Source organism: Cydia splendana, chromosome 4 (assembly GCF_910591565.1).
Source record: "Cydia splendana chromosome 4, ilCydSple1.2, whole genome shotgun sequence".
NCBI lineage: Eukaryota > Metazoa > Arthropoda > Insecta > Lepidoptera > Tortricidae > Cydia > Cydia splendana.
In genome coordinates this window covers 9,937,487-9,961,368 of record NC_085963.1, presented here as the reverse complement: position 1 = coordinate 9,961,368, position 23,882 = coordinate 9,937,487, and the positions used below count along the sequence as shown (strand labels likewise).

The 23,882-nt window shown below is 38.3% G+C and overlaps 1 protein-coding gene, 1 long non-coding RNA gene and 1 other non-coding gene across 3 annotated transcripts in view; all 3 read right to left on the bottom strand.

Annotated features, from left to right (window-relative positions):
* LOC134789814 (mucin-2-like) overlaps nucleotides 1–23,882 on the bottom strand; it is a 74,029-nt gene that overhangs the window by 12,877 nt on the left and 37,270 nt on the right. Inside the window, exons 3-5 of the mRNA XM_063760465.1 lie at nucleotides 3,373–3,559; nucleotides 2,787–3,021; nucleotides 31–2,696 (exon numbers count right to left, since the gene is read on the bottom strand). Coding sequence (XP_063616535.1) covers nucleotides 31–2,696; nucleotides 2,787–3,021; nucleotides 3,373–3,559 — 3,088 coding nt within the window. The remainder of the gene's footprint in view (nucleotides 1–30; nucleotides 2,697–2,786; nucleotides 3,022–3,372; nucleotides 3,560–23,882) is intronic.
* Trnaq-cug (transfer RNA glutamine (anticodon CUG)) lies at nucleotides 8,874–8,945 on the bottom strand. Its single transcript has one exon. It is a non-coding gene; the product is annotated as a tRNA-Gln (tRNA).
* Nucleotides 21,203–22,433, bottom strand: LOC134789498 (uncharacterized). Its single transcript, XR_010144080.1, has 3 exons — nucleotides 21,853–22,433; nucleotides 21,330–21,392; nucleotides 21,203–21,248 (listed from the first exon to the last, which is right to left on the bottom strand). It is a non-coding gene; the product is annotated as an uncharacterized LOC134789498 (long non-coding RNA).

Sequence of the window (23,882 nt, the reverse complement as noted above, 5' to 3'; positions counted from 1 at the left end):
GTTAGACTACAGAGAAATAAATATTCATACCTGTTTTAACGACGTCTTTTGTTATTTCTTTCTCTAAATATAATTTGTTGAAGTTCTTTTCGGAAACAGGCTTTTCTATGATGTTTACTTCTTGTTTAGAAGGCGTAATTTTACTGAATGTCTTAGTTAAAATTTTGAATCCCGCCTGATTTAAAGTGTAACTAGATGGTATAGCTTTGGTAGAGATTACTCCACCTGGAGTTCGAAATAAAGTCTTATTCTGAGCATCGGAAATAGTCGCCAAATTCGCTAGTTGTTTTAGTTTATCAATAGTAAGAGTGTTTGTTTGATTAGTGGGTATTTCCAGAACGACATCGGGTTCCAAGGCCAATTCGTATGCTGGAAGGTCTAGGGTTTTATTTGCCTGTTTGCTACTAACACTTCCAGTAACATGGTATGAAACTCTATACGTGCCTTCGGGTACGTATGTGCCATTTTCCTTCTTAACTTGAATATAACCTACTCCTAATTCATCACTCGCTTTAGGAAATCTGTTAGTGCCAGTGACCATGTCCGGTGAACTGGCGACAGGTATACTGTCACTGACTTTTGTTAACATATCCTCTTCGTCGGGTTTGACTTCTCCGTCCTTAGATATCAATTCAAGTTTAGGTGTCACGTAATCGTATTTATCATTTATACTCCTTTTTGTAGTTTTTTCCGTAACCGTCTGAGATCTTATGTTGCTACGAAAAAAAGTACGCTCATTTTCCTTGGTCGGAGATTGAACCCGTATTAACGGCCTCGGTCGTAGAGGTCGGTTTACGCCAAGATTAGATTTGGCGGGTAGTAGAGTGATCACTCGTGTTGTTGTTCTTTCGACTTCATCCTCGGGTACAAGTTCAACCGATCCAGTCATTTTAATGTGAGTCTGGCGCTCTTCATTTTCAGATTCATCCAATTCTTTTACAGGTTTTTCAGTCGTGCTTTGTGTGTATCGTTTTATAATTTCTGTCAGATTTCTAAGAATTGATACTTTTCCCGAAAACTTTGGTGTTGTGTTTGGAAATGGAGCGTCATTTTTAGTAATAATAGCTTGCAACGTATCATTGTAATATGTCTCCGGTGAGTGTTTATTGAATGTGCCATTATCATTGGTTGAGGTATTTACCAATTCCCAGGTGTGATGAGGGGTCTCTGTGCTTGGTATAATCGAAACTTTGTTATTCGGTCGTCTTGTGGAATTCTCTGTTCCGTCGTGACCATCAGCTGCTTTCGTAGTACTGCTAGATGACATGTCTCTAGAGGACATAGTTGACATGGTGCTTGTTGAAGTCGAAGTGGTAGTCGTTGTTGAAGTACTGCTTGTAGTGACATCTTGTTTCTTAAGAATTGACGCGCCTTCTATTGAGACTTTTTCAGTGCTGTTATCTTGTTGCTCAAATTGCACCAAGTTTAGTGTCACAGACGTTGTTTTTTCCTTAGGAGGCCTTTCCACTGGTTTTCCATCGTCTTCGTCGTCCCCACTTGTTTCTTCTGATTCCACAACTGTACTGATTTTATCGACAGGAATGGGATGAGCTTTCGGAAAACTAGCTCCTAATGTTTCCATATTTTTCAATGGTGGCGCAAACGTAGGAAGGGTAAAACTTGTGTAAACAGGACTTGGTACGTAAACTTCTGCACCTAAATTAGGATCGACACTTATTAGGCCTGGGGGCTTATATGTAACTTTCTCTCTATTTTTTACTGGAGGGATAGGACTTAAAAAACTTTCTAGAACCGATGAATCTTCTACTACTTCAGCGACACCGATCCTGTCTTCGGCATTGTGTTCAATGGGTTCTATATGTTGCTCCTCGGTTACCACGGGCCCGTTGCTGGTGGACTCGTAGTAAGGCCTGGTGATTGGCCGCCACGGTTCATTATCAACAACATGTGGTACAGTAAAAAGGGTATCTATTTTAGGGATATCTTTATATTGATTTTCATTAGTAAGGAGGTCTAGTAATATTTGCGAAACGTTATTCGTGTTTATCTCGAGAGGTGTAGATGGTGTGGTAATGGAAGATGACGCCGCCGAACTCCTCGTAGTTCTTTCGATATCTGTTTGTGGAGTAGGATCCGTTTTTGGTTTTACATTCAAGGTAGACATAATCGTAAATGGTCGCGCCTTTGGTGTACTTGTAGGAACTGTTCTGGTTGTGGATGGCCTAAATGTAGACGGTCTAATGAAGGGAGGTTTCGTCGAGGGTGCTTTAGACGTAGTTGTTGCTTTCGTTGTAGTCGTTGTCTTAATATTTGGTTTTTCATCGTTTCTTGGCGGACTAGAATTTTGTTTATTTTCAGTAATATCAGCTTCAGTCTTTGTGATTTGGAAAGTACCTTGAACTACAGGCAAATTTTCTGTGTCAATGTCTGGTTCATCGGGATCTTTCTTTTTATTGGGTATACTTGGTTTCACTGTGGTTTTACGAACAACTCCTACTCTCGTTTGCAGAGTCTTATCTTTACTACTAAGCGGAGGAGGTGATTTTGAACTACTTATTGCATTGGTATCATTCAAAGCCTCCTTGACGTAAGATTCAGATTGGTATGTGTGGGTTAGATCCCTCTTTATAACTATGCTAGACGTATCTATTTTAATTTGTCCAAAAGCTGGATTCTTCGAATTCAAGTCTTGAATCAAAATACTTTTCAGCGTTTCTTCTATATTTGAGACGGAACTGAAAAAAATAAATCGGAGTTTATAAATGGGGTTGCATTAGGGCTTGAAATTGAACAGTAACTAGGTTGAACCTGGTAAACCTCTGTACCTTGGTATTTTTCTCCTGTCAAGGTAGAGTCTGAAGTGCACGTCGAGCCGGCGGTCGCCGAAGCCGGTGACGAGGGCGCCGGCGAAGGCCTGGCGCAGCGGGGACGGCGCGGCGTACGCCTGCCGCAGCGCGGCGCCGTAGCGGCGCTGCCGTTCGCGCCACGCGGGGCTGCCCGCCGCGCCGCCGTATACGTCGCCGCGAGTCACGCGTAGCGTGCCCTCGAACGACATTATAGCTGAAATAATAGGTATATCAAACCATGTGTGAGTAACAGAAATACAGTACTTTTAGGACTTCCGTCTTTGACACTATTTAATTAAACTATATCGCGACGTCCGATTTAGATCCTAATCCAATTTACCTGAATATGAAATACTTAGGCAGGTATCAAGAATTATAGAATTGGCATTGGCACTTTATTAAAGTATAAGTCCACCGACATCCCCGTCATCACCCTGATATTGATTCTAGGAGTGGTTGAGCTAAGTGATAATAACGAAAGGCGTTCAATAAGAATCAAAACTGGACCCTTAACTTTCATCTGGGTACTCTACGCTTTCTAGCTAGCTTAGTATTGTTTACTCACGTTCTCCGTTGTCAGGCCTCAAGGCCCCCATGTAGAAGGCCAGCGCGGCGACCGCAAGCACCGCCACGGCCGCCAGCAGCGCCCCGCCCACTAACGCCGCCGAGCACAACTTGCCGCTACCGCCGCGGGACCCGCTGCCGCTGCCGAGCCCGCGCCCATACCCTCCGCCCGCGAACCGGTATTCACTCTGTTAACAACATCAGAAAGTTTAGAGACGTTAGAAAATATTTTGAAAAGCATGTGGAAGGAAGGCAATCAAGCTTTTATTGCCGCTTCTTATTCCCACTAGTTAGGTACCACCAAGTTGTTACCCCTGGTAACAACTGGGAATTTTTTCCCACCTGTCCCCAGTGGTAACAACTGAGAAAAATATCCCAGAAGTAACCACCAACCCACTTTGGTGGTAACTAGTGGGCATTTTTATTCCCAGTTGTTACCACCAAAATATTTTAATGTTAAATACCTACTTTGTGATATGTCTTACATCTTAACAGCTGTGGCCGTGTGAAATTTTAGCTTAAGTGGACACCGTAGGTCCACACCGTTCTTCGTTTAAACCAGTCAGTCACTTTCGAAAAGTTAAAAATTGGTGTGAATATAAGTTGTGAAATACTTCAGTGTAAAAGGCATGACATACATTAAGTCAAGTATTGCCTTGACACAATGTTGAAATCATAGGGCATTTGCTGGACATCATGTGCGCTGGGAACTGCCCACGGGCAACGCCAAATAACCCGCACCTTTTACCTTCCGTCAATTTATTCCTCGTGAGTCGTATATCAAAACCGATGAGACACAAATGTAATCGATGTAATATCCAGCGGTGCTTAGACAGGTGAAGTGTATTTAAGAAAATGTGAGACAAGAAGTGTTAAACCCCTACCCCCGCTATAATGGGTATAGGTGATAATACAAAAATTAAGGCCCAAATTATACAGCCTAGCATACTAAAATGGTACTTATAAAATAATGAATTTATGAAGAAGAGTTAGCTAGGACGCAATGCGAAAATAAAAATATAATATAAACGGAATTATATGTAAACTTGCTTGATTATAATGATTATAGTATTATTATACGCATTTATATAATATTGCTTATTGATTTAGTACAGGCGTTAGTTTCCTTCTGAGTAAAAGTAATATAAAAATAACGAAATAAACTTCATTTTTAACTGTTTTGAAGAATGTACAGGTACTTAAAAAACATTATTTTGCATTTAACCCATGATGTAAGGTAAAAGTACTAGTGCTCGACATGCTAATGCCCAATAGATGACTGACACCATGTTGTCACCTCTATTGACAATGACTTAAGTTTCAAGATGACATTTACTGGGACCGCGTCGAGCACCAGTACGTTTACCTTAGGTAAATTAATTTCAATTAAGTAATATATCAAACGCAAAGTTGGGCAAGAGAAGCGGGGATGAGTTGAGAGTGGGGCAATTTGGGTATGGGCAACGGAACCCTAGGGGTCAGAGGCTGGCCGACTTTCTGGAGAGAGAGGAACTCTTCATGATGAACTCTTTCTTCCAGAAGCCGCCTCACAGGAAATGGACCTCGATGAGTCCTGACGGTTCCACGAGAAACGAGATAGACTTCATCATGACCGACAAGAAACGGATATTCAGTGATGTCTCTGTGATCAACAGGGTAAAGACCGGTAGTGATCACCGAATCGTAAGAGGCACACTGAATATCAATATTAAACTTGAAAGGTCCAGCCTGATGAAGTCTACGCTCCGACCTACTCGAGCCCATGTTCAAAACCCCGAAAGCTTTCAACTCGAGCTCTCTAACCGCTTTGCTTGCCTAGAGAACTTGGCTTCAGTGGACGAAATCAACGACGGGCTAGTGGAAACTGTCCACACAGTAGGGTCTAAGTTTTTTAGACCCCGCCGTAAAGATAGACCTCAGAAATTGACCGAGCAAACCTTAAACCTCATGGCTGAACGGCGCTCGCTACAGTTGCAGTCTCCCGATGACGCGGAGTCATATAGGCAGCTCAATAGACGTATATCTAAGTCCTTGCGACATGATCTGCGTCTTTTTAATACTAACCGTATTAAAGAGACTATTGAGCGAAACCAAGGCTCCAAAGTGTTCGCTAAGGACAAGTCTATTGGGCAAAGCCAGCTGACAAAGCTGAAACGGGAAGATGGCAGCATAGCGTCGAGCAAAGCGGAGGTTTTAGGTGAGATCGAGAGGTTCTATGGACAGTTATACACTTCGATCGCAAAGCCCGTTGACAGCTTGGTAGGAGATCCAAGAGCCAAGCTGTCCCGACATGATACCGAAGATATCCCGGACATCAGTCTGTACGAGATTAGGATGGCCCTGAAGCAGCTTAAGAACAACAAGGCGCCGGGCAAAGACGGAATCACTTCAGAGCTTCTGAGAGCGGGTGGAACACCGGTACTTAAAGTCCTCCAGAAGCTCTTCAATTCCGTCTTGTCGGAAGGCATAACGCCTGAAACATGGAATAGAGGCGAGGTGGTGCTGTTCTTCAAAAAAGGTGATAACAACCTATTGAAGAACTACAGACCCATCACGCTTCTGAGCCATGTCTATAAGCTGTTTTCAAGGGTCATCACGAACCGTCTCGAACACAGACTTGATGACTTCCAGCCTCCCGAATAAGCCGGTTTCCGAAAAGGCTATAGTACCATAGACCACATCCATACGCTGCGGCAAGTTATACAGAAGACCGAAGAGTATAACTTGCCATTATGCTTCGATTCGGTGGAAACATGGGCGGTGCTTGAGTCTCTTCAGCGATGCCATATTGACTATCGGTACATCGAAGTGTTGAAGTGTTTGTATAGTAACGCCACCATGTCGGTCCGAGTACAGGAGCAGAGCACGAGGGCGATTCCATTGCGAAGAGGCGTAAGGCAGGGAGACGTTATCTCTCCGAAACTGTTTACTGCCGTAATGGAAGACGCCTTCAAGCTCCTGGAATGAGAAGGACTTGGCATCAACATCAACGGCGAATACATCACTCACCTTCGGTTTGCCGACGATATCGTAGTCATGGCAAAGTCGATGGAGGAACTCAGCATGATGCTCGATGACCTCAACCGAGTTTCACAACGGGTGATGGGCTTGAAAATGAACATGGACAAGACGAAACTTATGTCAAATGCCAATGTTGTGCCCATCCCAGTCTCTGTTGGGAACTCGGTACTCGAAGTTGTTGACTCGTACATCTACCTAGGACAAGTTGTCCAATTAGGTAGGTCCAACTTCGAGAAAGAGGTCAACCGCCGAATCCAACTCGGTTGGGCAGCGTTCGGGAAACTACGTAATGTCTTTTCGTCCGACATACCTCAGTGCCTCAAGACGAAAGTCTTTAATCAATGTGTGTTACCAGTGATGACTTACGGCTCCGAAACGTGGTCTTTCACTATCGGTCTCATCTCAAAACTCAAAGTTGCTCAACGAGCTATGGAGAGGGCTATGCTCGGAGTTTCTCTACGTGATCGAATCAGAAATGAGGAGATCCGTAGACGAACTAAAGTCACCGACATAGCCCACCGGATTAGCAAGCTGAAGTGGCAATGGGCAGGCCACATTGCACGCAGAGAAGATGGCCGATGGGGTCGAAAAGTGCTCGAGTGGAGACCACGGACTAGCAAGCGCAGCGTAGGACGTCCACCCACAAGATGGACAGACGATCTTGTTAAGGCCGCCGGAAGACGCTGGATGCGGGTCGCTTCCAACCGGCACGTATGGAGGTCCAAGGGGGAGGCCTATGTTCAGCAGTGGACGTCTTATGGCTGAGATGATGATGATGATGAAGTAATATAGCAGTAAATGGTAAGTAATGTATGTATATTATTGTTCACGTCATATATCGGACTTCCTTCACATTTTTTGTGTAAAAACATGTACCTCTGTATCCTTGTGTCCACGTAATTTTCACGAACATTCTTAAGTATAGTTGAAACTCAAAACAGCCGAGAGCAAAACCGATTATGACGACGGATAAGACACCAATATATTTTGGCAATAAACTCAGCCTTCAACATCAATCTATAATTAAAATGTATGTTTCAAAATTTTACGTGAAGGTAGCACGTCATTTTGAAGAACATGAACAGAATTTTGATGCGGTAACATTTTTGGCTAGAGGTTTTTATGGTCCCTGTAATTATACCGTGGAAGCGGCGGCCATTACAAAAGGGTTGGCATATTTACAAACGCAAGAATGAAGAAAGTCCTACTTGGAGAAATGATCCACAAACAAGGCGGAGTAATTTCTTCATGTGAAGTATGCTTGGTAGAAAAGTAAAAACGCGCTAAATGTTTTTTTATCCCTGAGTGCCCTGAGTTACAAAGAAGAAGGACAAAGACAAAATGATGACAAAATTGAGGCTGTGTTTTTGTTCTTGTAGATAGGTAGGTACCATGTAGTTTCACGGCAAACTTCATTATTTAGTAAAGTAAAAACGTAGTTTATTGACGGGCTTCCTTGGAAGGATGCTATCGTGGGAGAAATTGGCTATTAGGTAATAATTATTAATTGCTATAACATGCCATTAACCTATATACATAAGATATCTAGTATTATTTAATCGAGGTTCATTCTAGTGTAGATACCTATTTAGTCCTTTAACCCTTCACCAGGCTAAGGGATATAGGTATATTTCCCACATACGGAAGTTCAAACATAATGTGTTCTATTTTCGATCAGTAAGACTTACCTACATTCGATTGGCATTTTTAGGGTTCCCTACCTCAAAAGGAAAAAACGGAACACTTATGATCACTCGTGCGTCTGTCTGTCTGTCCGACCATCCCCCCCCCCCCTTTATCTCTGAAACTACTGGGCCTAATATTTTGAAAAAATACACAAAATAGTACTTTACCTATAGATGATAGGAAAACCTATTAGAAATGTGCAGTCAAGCGTGAGTCGGACTTATATACTTACGGAACCCTTGGAACGCGAGTCCGACTCGCACTTGACCGGTTTTTGAAATGTCAGCCTGGTAAAGGGTTAATTGAAATATTTACTCTCTTTGTCCACATACCTAGGTACCTACTTAATTTCTCAACACTAAATATACAGAATTGCAGACATACCTAAACATACTCGTAGATTCTAGTTAGTAATGTTAGTATCGTCATGACAGATTTTACATCTTTAAACTCCGAAGTATTTGTTATCCAATAGTTTCGATTCAGTCGAACAGCGCAATTATAATTATTACTTATTTAATTTAGCGACTTCTGGCACATCCGCACCCGAGGGTAATTACCTGTCTTTAAATGACGAGTTGCGCAATGAGGCCGTTGAACCCGACCAATTACAAGCGTATTTAATAGCTTATAACAATTCAGTCTCAGTCTTACTTATTAAACATAAACTTTGTTCTTTAAATAAAAATATGTACTTACCTATGTAATATTTTTTTTCTATTACAACGGTACAAATATTGAAAATATTCAATTTGGTTAAATAATAAATGAACTAAAAAATAAAAAGCAAAATGAAGGTTCCACCGAGATTTGAACTCGGATCGCTGGATTCAGAGTCCAGAGTGCTAACCATTACACCATGGAACCGTTGAAACAGCGTGCGAATTTAGCGTTCACATTATCTCATCACTATGCGATGCTTTGCTTATTATTGTAAGTATGTGGTAATATAACACTGCCAATCTGGGCTGTGGCTTTGATTTTGTAAAAAAACATGAACCAGAAATAGGAACAATAAACGAAGTCGTACAGTCAACTGTAAAAATATGGGTGCACAAATCATCTCAAAAATATATCCCATATAGGGTTGTAAAATAACGGTTTTTTTCTGACTTGAAAAAAAAACATGAAAAAAAACCGGGCAAGTGCGAGTCGGACTCGCGCACGAAGGGTTCCGTACCATAAACTTTGGTCAAAAATCACGTTTGTTGTATGGGAGCCCCATTTAAATCTTTATTTTATTCTGTTTTTAGTATTTGTTGTTATAGCGGCAACAGAAATACATCATCTGTGAAAATTGCAACTGTCTAGCTATCACGGTTCGTGAGATATAGCCTGGTGACAGACGGACGGACGGACGGACGGACGGACGGACAGCGAAGTCTTAGTAATAGGGTCCCGTTTTACCCTTTGGGTACGGAACCCTAAAAAAACCTTGAAAAAAAACCGTTTTTTTTTAGTACGTTTTTTTTCAAAAGTATGGAAACTCAAAATATGCAAGGCAGTTAATACTTTTATACGGTTGTTTTACTTGTTTTAGACTTTATGTTAACCATTAAACCAATTTAATTTAACAACTTTGATTAATAACAACATAAATAAAATCTGTAGTGGTAGTTATCGCAATTTACTGTTGGCAACACCAACGCCTCTCGTCGCCGCATCGGGGAATTCAGGGATTCCCCAAAAATTACTTAGTTTTAAGTTACTTATATAAATAAATCACGAAAAACCGTTATTGTGGCATATTTTTGTTCATCTGAAAAAAAAACGTAATTTAGAAAAAAAAACCATGGTGCCAGGTTTTTTTTCATGTTTTTTTTTTCATAAATTTGAAGTAAAACATTTGGTTTTTTTTTCTATTTGCAACCCTAGTCCCATAGCTCTTATGTCAGCGAATTAAGAACTATGGGACATATTTTTGAATAAGTCGGCTACACCCATATTTTTACAGTTGTTAAATAAAAATTATGGGTAAAATATTTTAATGGCGATAAATACCACCATCTGGCACTTTTTTGAATACAAATATTTGATTTGTTAATGAAAATACAAATCGCTATATGTATCTATGTTTATAAGATTTGATGGTACTTTTGATAAAAATATTTTTCCAAATCACAAATATGACTAATAGTCCTGAGGCAACATACAAAAAAAAAACGGTCGAATTGAACTTCTTTCTTTTTTGAAGTCGGTTAGAAATTTATTTTATATTTCTTACCCTACATTGCAATCAGTTACATTTGGTTGATAATTTTTCCGGCGCTATTAGTAGTAGGTAGGTATAATAAATTATCATATTTATCGGTGGAAGACGGCACGGCGACCGTGGACCCATTCCAACGTGACTGCGGTAATCACGAGCTTGTACACGGTACACGGTACGTAGGGTTGTACCTACATATGCTCCAATGCCTTACCATCAATGCCTGTATCAATTTAGCAAAAGAGACGAGTTAATGTTAAGAACTGAATTGATACGTAATATCGGAACTGAAACATTGTCATAATCCTATATATAAATCGTGCTACCTCTTAGATACCCACATATAACGCCATCTAATGAGTTCACGGTGAGATTTGAAATTCCTAGTAATCTGCAGCGGTCATACAACAATTAAAATAGTATTTTATACAATCGTGATAATTATAATAGAGAGCTTTTCAGTCGAGTACCGTGTTTAGACAACGAAGCTTGCTGAGTTGTCTAAGTAAGGTACGAGATTGAAAAGCTTGATTATATCACTATTGTATACACTACTTTTTCTACGCGTCAACAAAAATAATACTAAACTAGTAGAATCATTTAGGTAAATAAACCAAAAGTATACAGCTAAGATACGCGAACAGCCGCGATACCTTCATGTCCTTCATACTGGTACGCGCCCCGGCCGCCGCGCCCCGCGCCCCACGGCGGGTTGGTCAACGACACCTTCTCGGAACTCATGAGGCCCTGATACTTGCTCCGCGCTAAATTCAATGTTTAGACTGTTTTTTCTTGATTTTGGCCACCGTAGCCTATGGAGACTAACAAGCAACGCTAAGTAGTTTTCATAGTCAATGGATGTTGCTATATTAAGGGTGTCACATGCGCGTTTCTGACTTATGAACCAATTGTTTCTACTATATATCCTAAAATAAATAATTAATTTGAGCTATGGTTTTGTTTCGTCCTCTTGATCGCGGCGAGCTGTGATTGGTCAATTTCATTATAGTTGACTAAACTGTATCGAAATGAATATTATAGTTGAGTTGGGAGCCCACACATTAAAAATCCCCAATTGCAGTTTGGTATAAGAAATCTTAATTCAAGAATTATAGTCGACGAGTAGAAAATAGATATATTTGGTTGACAAATGCCGCCAACGTCCAACAGTGGCGACGAGGAACGCAACTTTGCGATGATATTGAATTTAGATAACCATTTGACAGTGATAAAAACGGTGTCCGTCACTTTTAAACTGTGTCGGATTTTAAAAAGCGACTGTCATTTTATTGCGTGGAAAAAGCCATCCATCAGATGCCTGTAGTCTTCATAATTGATTGTCTTTGTTAGTAGCACTTAAGGTAGGTAGGTACGTGTAATGGAGTGCCAGCTAGCACTAAGAACTTAGTGTAACTACCTATAGTGCAGTGTTTAGCACTCGTACTAATTTCACGCCTACTTACCCCGCGATGACCGGCAAACGTTCGTCCGACTTATAGTCGTTGTCGTTACAAGGTTTGCAAATTAAAAGATGCCAGCATTAGGTCGCTATAGTAGTAGGTACTCGTACGTGTGAAGTAGGTCTTTCGAACCATTGTTTAAGCCTGTCATCATTTTACTTGTAGCTAAAAATATGTAGGTATAAAATTTACAAAAAAACAAATCGAATGCTAGTTAGCTATGGGATAATTGAGGTTAGTGCCGCCCGCCCTATAGGTAGCTCGTGAAATATTACACACATAGGTATTTATGTAACTAGTATGTGCTTAATTTTTGCAGTTTTCTTTTAATGTTTTAGAAAATTAATCAGTTTAATCACCATTTCAAACGATTAAAACTATTTGATATGCTAAAATGAAGATAATATATGTTTACCTACACTTTTGCACCTTATTTACTCCTTTAACTTTAAAACTATTAATACATATTTGATATTATATAATATCGTCGGTGCGAATAAAAAAACGCTATGTGTTTTTCCCGATTTTTTGATTTTGGCATATTTCAATTCCTTTTTCAATTTGCTGTCGACCTATATAAATTTTTTTTTGTATCTTTATTAGTTTTGAAAATAACTAACAAAATTTGTACAAAAAAATAGCTATGTGATTTTTTTAGCACATAACGAAATTAAATGCCTTGTTTTCCGTCGAGGGTGATGGCGATAATGTTGCACATAGCGATTTCTTGACCCTAAAATCCGCTATGTATCATTTCTCGTGCTACGTTACTTTGGCAACTTTACACATGACGATTTTAAGTGAACCAAATTTAAGTCGCTATGTAGGAAAATTCTAGGTAAAATAATTAATATTGTAAAAATTTACGAAAAAAACTGTTTATTTTCTTCATAAGTAGCATGTAAAAACAATGATCTACCATAAAAAAATACAGGTGCAACAAATATATTACAAACAGGAAAATAAGCAGTTTTTTTGTCTCCTGAAAAGTAGCTAAAAAATACATTGCGATTTTTTTATTCGCACCGGCGATTTTTGACATCGACTGTACTTAGACTTCAGTCCCGCTTTCCGACCTGTCGGTGTCTCCTTTATTCAGATAAACTAAACGGGACGGGCAACTTGCCAACAAGATACTATTACTTATCGTAAGCTATATTTATGTAATTTGATACCTAATCTACGATAATAAACTAATTTTTATGTGTTTATTGTAATACCTTAAGCGCCACTTGCACCATCATACTAACCCGGGGTTAACCGGTTAAACCTAGAGTTACCATGGTTACCTGTACAATTTGACACTGGGTTAACAGTTTAACGGGTTAACCCTGGGTTAGTAGGATGTAGGATGGTGCAAGTGGCCCTAAATATGTTACGCGTAATTATTAATTAGGGAATCAGTAACTGTTCAGTGTTAAGATTATAGTTACCTACCTAAGATAGGGATGAATGCTGGAAGATACTCCACCGACAAGAGAATAACTCTTAAGTTAATGATGATGTAGGTATGTACATATCTCATTACCGCTTTAAACACAGGAAAATAGGAACCTAATATCTATTTTTGTAAGTAATATAAAGTTCTGCGCGCCTGTATGAGTTGTTAAAATGATAGGTACCTAATAAGAGTCCGGTTCCGATATTAATTAAAACAAATTAAAGTGGACATATGGTATTAGCCATGTCACGACTCAAAAGACCCGGAGAGCCCTCGAATTGGATTATTATATCTATTGAATTTTAATGATTTATAAAACGCAACGTACTCCCAGTCGCAAAATTGCATGGCCACTTTAAATATTTATGAATGAATTTCATTCATAAGGGTCATACATTTTGCAGCTCGCTATACAAAACTACATAAACGCGTGAAGTCTCGCTGAAGACAGTACCTACTTAACTATGGTTACCGTTCTTTCAATTGTAGGTACACTTGTGTAAGCGGGTTGAATAGAAAATGTAGGATCAGCTTTTTCCTTTGGACAGCCTACACGTTCCTCATCGTCCCACGAATCCCCAAAGGTAAATTTGCATATTGGAGCCCACTTGTAGGAATCTTGGCATAGCTGTTCGATATCAGTGACCGACAAGGCGCAGTGCTCGTTGCATCATGAATCTAGTATTTTAACTGGATTAGGCATGAGTGGTGGGGATAAGTGACAAAACGGGATAGTCTTATGTATCTTTCAGTAGGAGTAGCAGAGAAAGTGCTATTACTGTTTGTCCTTGTCACAGTCTCACTTTTTTTTGTTCCCCACCTTTTAAAAGGGTGGGATACAAACAAGTGCGCATACGTCAACTTCTTGTGAACCATGTGAATAGTGCAAAGATTAAAAGGAAAAATATTGAAATCCGTGTTTTGTGTGAATGTATTTGAACTTAAGAATTCAAAAAGTATGTTTAATTCCTCAATTATGTGTTGTACGAGTGACTGTCGGCAAAAACAGGACAACGTACAACTTTTCACAGGTAAGTACAGTATTTTACACTTTGGTCACATTATCATGCTTAGTAACAACATCCTACAATCTATATCAATCAAAATCTGATTAGAAAAAGCATTTATAGTAAAAATATCTCAGGTAAAAGATCATAACCTCGAAAGTATTTCCTGATAAATTACCCGACCAAATTGTGTACGCATATTGACAGTAAGCAGTCACCCTTTTAATAACTGTATTCAATTTAGTCGCATTGCTATTATTCGAGGGATACCAGCCCGTGATGCATATAATTACCCCAAAATTGGGGTATTCTGTATTTTAATAACATTTTACATATTAATTGTAAATTATATTTATTAAATAACTGCTGTACAACTGGAAATATATGAACAACAAACTTGAACTGTGTTTAAATTATTAACATGTAAATTAAATTTAAGCATTACGGTTATCGCCATCTTTCTAGCGTTTTCGGGGGGTTTGCCACGAATCAGAGAAAAGATATGGCGCAGGCACTAATTCTTATTTTGCAATAAGAGTAACACATTACAAAATTAATATTTCGTTTATTATCTCCAGATTACCACGACATACAGCCACGCGTAATAAATGGATATCAGCTACCGGAAGGAGAAATAGGTTTTTTTTTGCACCGGAACCGGAACTGAAACTTCCGTCGGGTACTACTTTTTAGTGAAGTGAAGTGTAGTGTGTGTTTTTAAGTATCATTTGTTGATTGTGATTTATTGACATTAAAACTCAGAACACATTTTATTCTACGTTTTTTTATTACTAAAAATGGTTAGTTTTGTACCACCTGCGCGAATTATAGATATTTCATTGTTCATACGCCTAAAAAGAACGGCCCATTGACATTTTATTCAACAATTTTAATATTTTTAATACGGTCAAACTAGTTAGAGTCGCACCCAGAAAAGTCTGCAGAAGATTTGATAGCCCACGCAGTGTAAGTGTTATTTATACGTCATAATTTCATAGAACCTTGACGTTTAAAATGACACTTGCACTGCGTGGGCTATCAAAATCGCTGCAGACTTTTCACGGTCTGACTCTAATTGCCTCCAGGGTAATCGCACCAACGTGATATCAAATATTGGGGTAATTTTTACCAATATGGTATCCCCACGTTTATGACGTCATCTATGTCTATCCTTTACGGGCGCACGCGGTAGACCACGTCTAGAGAATCCTACCGTCTATGTCGTTGCATAGATAGACGTCTATTTACGAACGCTGTGATCGAGAAATTATAACCGTGATGGAGCTTTCTTCTGACTGGAATGCTTAGGCAAATAAATAATTAATTACGAGTAATACCTAAATAAGTTTTTGCCAAGAAAATAATTTTTAGTGGTTTGGGAAGCTTGTGCTTTTATAGTTTGTTGGTGACGATACAAAAATATGTGAACTATCATTTGAGGCGTTTCCTCAATTGCTCATGGCTCCCATCATTAGAATTCGATTTTGACAAAAAATGGGACCAATGAAACTACATAAGTATATGCTTTAAACAAAAAATAATTTTCCATATCGGTTCAGATATGATGGATTTCTGAGGTGGTCGAATTGATACCTCGTTCTTTCTTGAAGTCGGTTAAAAATAAGAATAGCCGTGAAGTACAGATACTTACAAAATTACAAGAGTTTTATTTTTATTATCAAACAAACCCATGATAATCAAGCGTATGATGACGTTAACTAAAAGACTTTATGGGTTGCGGCGAAGGTGCATTTACCAGATTATCACGTAAGATATTTCACCTAACCATCATTCTAAAGCCAGATGTGTTCCATTCAAAACAGATGATCGTGAACTAGAATATCCAGTTTTAAAGATGAATAATACACACTGGCCCTTGGTGATTATTACCATGCAATTACCCTTGCAGCATCTATTTCAAGATGCACATACATAAGGCCGTTCCCGTACCCAAATGAAATCTACAATCGAGCCTCCCCTCACGCCACCCATCCCGCCCCTAGATACAATGACGATACAACAGCGCCACGCAAGAAGTAGCGACTTAAATGAACTAACAGGACACTGATTTGTAAAACGTATTACTAAATACTGAAAAAAGCATGCTGCATCTCATAGATGGCGTTAAAGTTAAATTGGAAAAATAAATGAAACATAGTGCAAATTAAATATTCATTTTAATGAAGTCAACTCTTATTTCAATAATATTTAATTATAAGGGTAAATACAGTTTATATTTAAACAAATTAATGACTGCAAGTTTTCTATAATATCATTATTTATTAGGTATACTGTGCAGGTATATCATCGATATTTATTAAAAAAAAACCGGGCAAGTGCGAGTCGGACTCGCGCACGAAGGGTTCCGTACCATAATGCAAAAAAAAAAACAAAAAAAAGCAAAAAAAAAACGGTCACCCATCCAAATACTGACCACTCCCGACGTTGCTTAACTTTGGTCAAAAATCACGTTTGTTGTATGGGAGCCCCATTTAAATCTTTATTTTATTCTGTTTTTAGTACCTATTTGTTGTTATAGCGGCAACAGAAATACATCATCTGTGAAAATTTCAACTGTCTAGCTATCACGGTCACGTGAGATACAGCCTGGTGACAGACGGACGGACGGACGGACGGACGGACAGCGAAGTCTTAGTAATAGGGTCCCGTTTTACTCTTTGGGTACGGAACCCTAATTAGGGCATACCGGTACAAGTGCGAAAAATAGGTAATTCGCACATGTATCATACAACGTTTTACAGTACATAATATGGCCCTTTAAATTTTCGACATAGTTACGTAATGTGCTAATTATCGCACTAATGCGGTAAAGTAGCACCATATTGTAATAGTACTTACCTACATTACGTTTACAAGTGCGGCAAATAGGAAAATCGAAACGAGTGGCGATAAATTCGAACACGACCGAAGGGAGTGTTTTGAATCGACACGAGTTGCGAATTACCTATTGGCACATGTATCGTACAACGTTTTACAGTACCTACAGTCCTACATACTAGGGTTTGCTCCCGGGAAATACCGGTACCGAAAGTACCGGGAATTCCCGGGATTTAGAGCCAAGCAAAGAACCGGGATTTCAAAATTAAATTCCCGGTACTTTCGGGACTAATATTTCCGGTACAATATTTGACTGTTTTCTGTTACTTAGCATGAAATATCATGTTTTTTAAAGAAATACATTATATAAATCCATTGCTGACGCTAATACTTTTACGACTGACCATATATTAAAGCAAAACAAAAATAGTCAATGGGTTTGACAATGCCAACAAAATAAAATAGCTTATTTTGAAACTATACGAGTGTTTCTACGATAAATAATTTTATACGAATAATTAGTTAGTTGTATACTAAATACGAGCAAAAACTAGAAAGAATTGTGTTATTAATAAAATATTTCTTTTAATTCGAATACGGTATAAGAAACTCTTATTGATAATCTGAATGACATTTTAAAATGAATTAAAATATTATAGTGACATGTCCTCTCCTTGGTAAATTCTTAATTCTGGCTGCAACAACTTCTTGATCCTTCCTATTGATAATTTTATTACCATATTTACCTACTCACATGCAATTTTGCACATTTATTCAAGCCCCTTATCTTGTCTAGAATACAAAATTTCGTAAACGTAGCTCTAACAGTTATTCATAAATTAACATTTTAAAACCGGCATTTTTGTGACTGACTGACTAATAGATCAAAAACCTAACCCACTTCGAGCTGACCTAGAAACTTGAAATTTGGCACTAAGGAATGCAAATCGGTTATTTTTTGTATGGAAATAACCGCGGTTTCGGTTAATAACCGATTATTTCCATACAAAAAATAACCGATTTGCATTCCCTATTTGGCACCAAGGTAGACTATTAGGAGTTTATAGAGGGAACAATCTAAAAAATGAAAATTATTGATAATTTGATGAAGAAAAACATATATACTTATCGATAATAGATGACTAATTTTCATTTATGGTATCAATCGATCAGGTTTGTCTTTAGGATCAAAAGTCTATATGGGATCCATTGCATTAAAGGAATACAAAAGTCAGAAATGATAGTCAAAGTCCGACAGTCGTACTTCACTCGCGAAACGCCCCGAACAAAACGATATGTGACCGTGACGTCAAGGTCACAAAGAGTCCATCTTGAAGTATGAACAAAACAAGAAAATTGCGATTTTGTCGGTGAAATATTGCGTTTATGTATATAGTTTCCATACAATCTTTTATTGGATAAAATGCGAGGAATCGAATCGAATGGTAACTAACTGCGACAATTCTTCGACCGACGGTTTTGTCAGGATGCTCTTCTTCCACATTGAACGATATTTGTAACTGAAAATAAAATATATTGAATGTGTTAGCATTTACAATTTGTCACATCATGTACAGTCGACGTCAAAGATATGTACCTATTGCAGCATACTCCTTTGTAATAAGGTGAAAAATGTATACATATATTTGACGTCGACTGTACATATAAAGCACCGGTGGTAAAGAACCAACGAGAGAAATAAAAGTAAGACCCTGTATAATGACTACGAATCGTGTGATAAATCAATTTACGATGGAATTCTGGCACACGAAGTTGAAACAATGTTATTCTAGCTAGGTAGTTAGTACAAAAGGTAAAATTGTTCTCTGCTCTACAATCAATAAGCATAATTAGCATGAATCACCTACCTCATGGGTATCTTCTTCCTCTAATATACTAGGAACCCGATAAGTGTCATCCACCTGTGCAATGCGTGGGTTCAAAATGTTTGAGCCGGTCGCCTCACTGTCAAAACCAAAATTAAACAAATGTATGATGTTTTACAGCACATATGGACTTTACCGCACTAGTGCGATAATGCACACACACATTACGTAACTATGTCAAATATTTAAAGGGCTAGTAGTAGTAGTAAACTCTTTATTGTACAAAAAGACATATTAAAAATAACATACAATTAGCAAGAAGTACAAAGGCGAACTTATCCCTTTGAGGGATCTCTTCCAGTTAACCTATAGGGCTATATGTACTGTAAAACGTTGTACGATACATGTGAGAATAGGTAATACGCAACTCATGTCAACTATTTTTCCCACTATTTTTTATCATCAAGTGATGATGAACAATAACAGCCACATTTTGCCTCTCATTAAGCATCCGGACAAATCTGTCGGTCGAAGAATTGTAGCAGCCAGTCATTTCTTTACAACATCACTCAATTTATAAATTAGTCCATTACTATTTCATAAATTGATCATGGACCCGCGAAACGCAGCATTCCAGAAATGCAGTTATTTCGAAAAGTGAGACAGACTAATTTCAAAATTTTTATGTAGGTACCTATATTATAACAAGTGATGACAATGGAGAAAACTACTTGAAAGTAAATAAACCATTGTGCTGGTTACAGGTACAGTCGGCGTCAAATACTTTGTAGCAACAAAGTAGCCAAATAGTAACATCTAGCAAGTAACATAATAAAATTGCGGTTTATGACGTAAGTATTAAAAAAACTGCTTACTAGATCTCGTTCAAACCAATTTTCGGTGGAAGTTTGCATGGTAATGTACATCATATATATATATATTTATTTATCATTCTCTTATTTTAGAAGTTAAAGGACACACATTTTACCACTTTGGAGGTGGTCTCTCCCGCAAACTATTGAGTTTAGAAAAAAATGATATCAAAAACCTCAATATATTTTTTGAAGACCTATCCATAAATACCCCACACGTATGGGATTGATGCAAAAAAAAAATTTGAGTTTCAGTTCTAAGTATGGGGAACCCCCAAAATGTATTGTTTTTTTCTATTTTTGTTGGTAAATCAAAGTTTCAACAGTACCTATAGTTCTTATAGTTTCAGAAAAAAGTGGCTGTATATACGGACGGACAGACAGACAGACATGACGAATCCTTAAGGGTTCCGTTTTTTGCCATTTGGCTACAGAACCCTAAAAATGCTCTATCACAGGTAAATGAGAAATTGAAAATGGAAATAATTGCCCAAGATTATTAGTTTTATTAAAATAAAAAATCGGTCAACACGCTCAAGAAAAGGAAATCATTTACTATTGTGTAGGGTAGGTATAATATAAAATAACTACCAGTTCATTAAAAAATACGTAAAAGAATAACGAAAGTACGGACAATCGGTAAATCCCGGGATTTTAATTTCCGGGACTTACTCAGGCAACCCTATTACATTCTATCAGTGTACATTTTTAGGGTTCCGTACCCAAAGGGTAAAAACGGGACCCTATTACTAAGACTTCGCTGTCCGTCCGTCCGTCTGTCCGTCTGTCATCAGGCTGTATCTCATGAACCGTGGTAGCTAGACAGTTTAAAATTTCACAGATGATTGAATTTCTATCGCCGCTATAACAACAAATACTAAAAACAGAATAAAATAAATAGTTATGCAACAAACGTGATTTTTGCCGTTTTTTGCATAATGGTACGGAACCCTGCGTGTGCGAATCCAACTTGCACTTGGCCGGTTTTTTTAAATTAAGTACCTCTTGGAGAATATCAAATAACTGATGAGGGCAATGTATCTCGTACGATATTATTGATTGGCGACATTTTATTTAGTTTTCGGCGAACATTTGCTAAGTAGGTAGTACTAATACTACTAATAGCCATCTAGGAAAATAAGTACAAAATATGTCCAAATAATTGAGAATATCAATTTAATACATAAAAAGATATAAGCATCTGCACTGATAGGAAAACAGTAGGTATCTAAATCTAACTAAAGTCTATTCGTACGCCGCCGCTGTGAGTACCTACTTGAGTAGGTAGGTATTTGTGACGTTATCTATGAAAAGGGACCTTATTGTCGATGGCGCTTCCGCCATTATTAACGATGCTCTGATATAAATACCACGCCGTGCGACGCAGTGCGTCGTAAGCGCCATAGACAATAAGGTCCCTTTTCATAGATAATGCCACAATTAGAATTAGAACTTACTCGTTACTTTGGATGTCAGTGGTTGATGAAATCGGAGATTCCATTTCCATATTTTGCAGTCTGTAAATAAAGATAAATTGTAGTAGTGTATTGTGTTACGTAGGTAGGGCTAAAAAGCACAAGTCAAATAATTATACTCACTCGATGTAGTCTAAAGATATAGTATCATGTTCGGCTGTGAAATTATCCAATTTTCTTCTTTTCCTAGAAAGACAAAAAAGTAAAAAGTTTAGACGCATGACAAATCACGAGCTGAGGTTCGAATCCTCGATAGGTGGATGGATTGCTAAAAGAACGCTTTATGCGTCTAATTGTGTGCGTTACATGTATCACTGTGTGCTCGTATTTATAGGAAGGCCCACTACACCGCAACCGCGTAACTACGACCAACTACGACTCACGGAGACGCACACATAGACGGACATGTTTTCTGTCTTTGCCGTGCAAGGCGCTAGTGCCGCGTGGTGTAAACGTCGCGAATCGCAATATCCTTTTAAGCTATTTAGATGATGAATTGATGACAATGTTTACCGGTAGATGGAGCGATTATTAAATTCCAGAATGTTTTAAGTTATATGGATTACTAATTAGTACGATCAAGTATATATTAAATTAAGTAATAATTACGTATTTCACTGTGTAATAAATATACATTTTTACTTACGTTAGTTCCATTGTTTGTTGGAATCTTCCGAGTTGTCTTTTTCGAGATGTCTTCTTTTTATTCAATTGCTTGTTACCCATTATAACTTAAAGGTTTTGGTGCACACGGTATATCACTAGGACACACAACACAGCACAGTTTTTATAAGTAAATCTTATATTTGTTTTGGGGACACCTAGTACAGGTCCGTCTGGCACGAGCGCTCAGCCATCACTGTCTCATTTCGAAAGACGGACGGAGATAGAGCATGCAGGCCGGAGTCGATATTTTGTTACGATAGAATTAGTTGATGTTTATTTATTTTAAAAATATTGCCTCTAATTATCGTTTTTCTAAAGCTGTCAAATTACTGTTATACTTATGATTGATTTTTCTCCTTTTTTTGTTTCATAGTGTCACATAGTAAAGAAACGAGTAAAGTTGGAGTAAAAATTCGAATTGGAGGTTACTTTGGGAATAAATTGTATCGAGCGAAGTGTTATGAATCGTGTATCGAAAGCTGTGTTATTAAAGATAATATAATCAAGAATTATATTTATTTTTCCCACGTCTACAAATATCACCGTTTCTTAGAAAAATAGGATAATTATTGGGGTATTTTTACATTTCTGGCTCAGGGAACGGCCATAAGTGGGCTGCATGGTGCATGGAGGAGACCGGGCGACCTTGCACGGGTGCGACCTCACAACCCTGAGGTGCGCCCGTGCCCGCCTAACCGATGCTGACGGTGACTGATCACCGATAATTGATAAATTATTATCGGATTATTGCCAAATGTGTCCATCATACTGACGTAGGTACCTACATCTCAATCAACAGTAATCTTCTGAAGTCTATTGTTAAACAAAATGAAGGTACCTAAGTACTTTGTCATCGTTGATCTTTATCACTTCTTAGGTAACTACATAATTTATTATTTTTTATCAACTTTAAGACATATATTTTTAAAGGTTAAAAATAAAATCCTCCCTTGCGTTTTAAATTAAAATGACAGAACAAACGTTTGCCCGTGATTATGCGCCGGCGGCCGAAAAAAACATGAACGCGTAACCACCTCAATTAGAAGATTGATTAAAACCATCAATGAACAATGCGACGTATGCGTGCTGTGCTGGTCAGTTTTAGGCAATTAATCAATATTTGTTTAGATAATTGCTGGGCAAGGTTCCTCACTCGCGGTGTGCAGGTCACGGCTGCATGACGCTAATAGTTTAAACACGGGAACTAATTTGTTACTCATGGTAACATTGATGAGGATGCGTTGAGAGGACGCCATACCGCCAGACGTATCTTCTATACCGCCGATACAATCGTGAGTTGTATCAATTACGCTTGATTACTGACTTAACAATGATAAGCTTATTATCTGGGTATTATTAATTACTAGCTGAGGTACCCGGCTTCGCTCAGAGAGTTGACATGAGAATTGTGTGGTTGTAATAAAAGGAACAACTTAAAATATATTTAGGCTTTTTTTTACTACAATACCTGTACCTACTTCTACGTACATTTTTTTTTATTTCCAACTCGAGAACAACCTACGACCCGTATAGTTGACCATGAGAAAAGCATAGGGAATAGGGATAACTGGAAGGCGGTCATAGAAAATCTCCTGAGAGTATGAAGGCCCACAATGTTCTAGAATATTCCAAAACATTTGAATGTGTTCTGGAACACTCCACAATGATCTGGGATCCTGGATTCTAGGCTATTTACGAATATTTTATAACGTTCCAGAATGTTCCGGAATGTTCTCGAACATTCGAACCACACAACTGTCTTGCTTTAAAAATATACCCCTACTATAATAATAGGTAGGCAACCCTATAAAAAAAGGCTTCGAATGGTCCAGAATATTCCACATTTGAAAGTGTTCCGGAATGTTCCACAATGATCTAGAATGTTCTCGAATATTCGTCAACATTCCAGAATGTTCTGTAGCTCCACCCATACAAAAAAGGCTTTGAATGGGCCACATTGTTCCAGAATATTCCACAACATCGAGAGTGTTCTGGAATATTCCACAATGA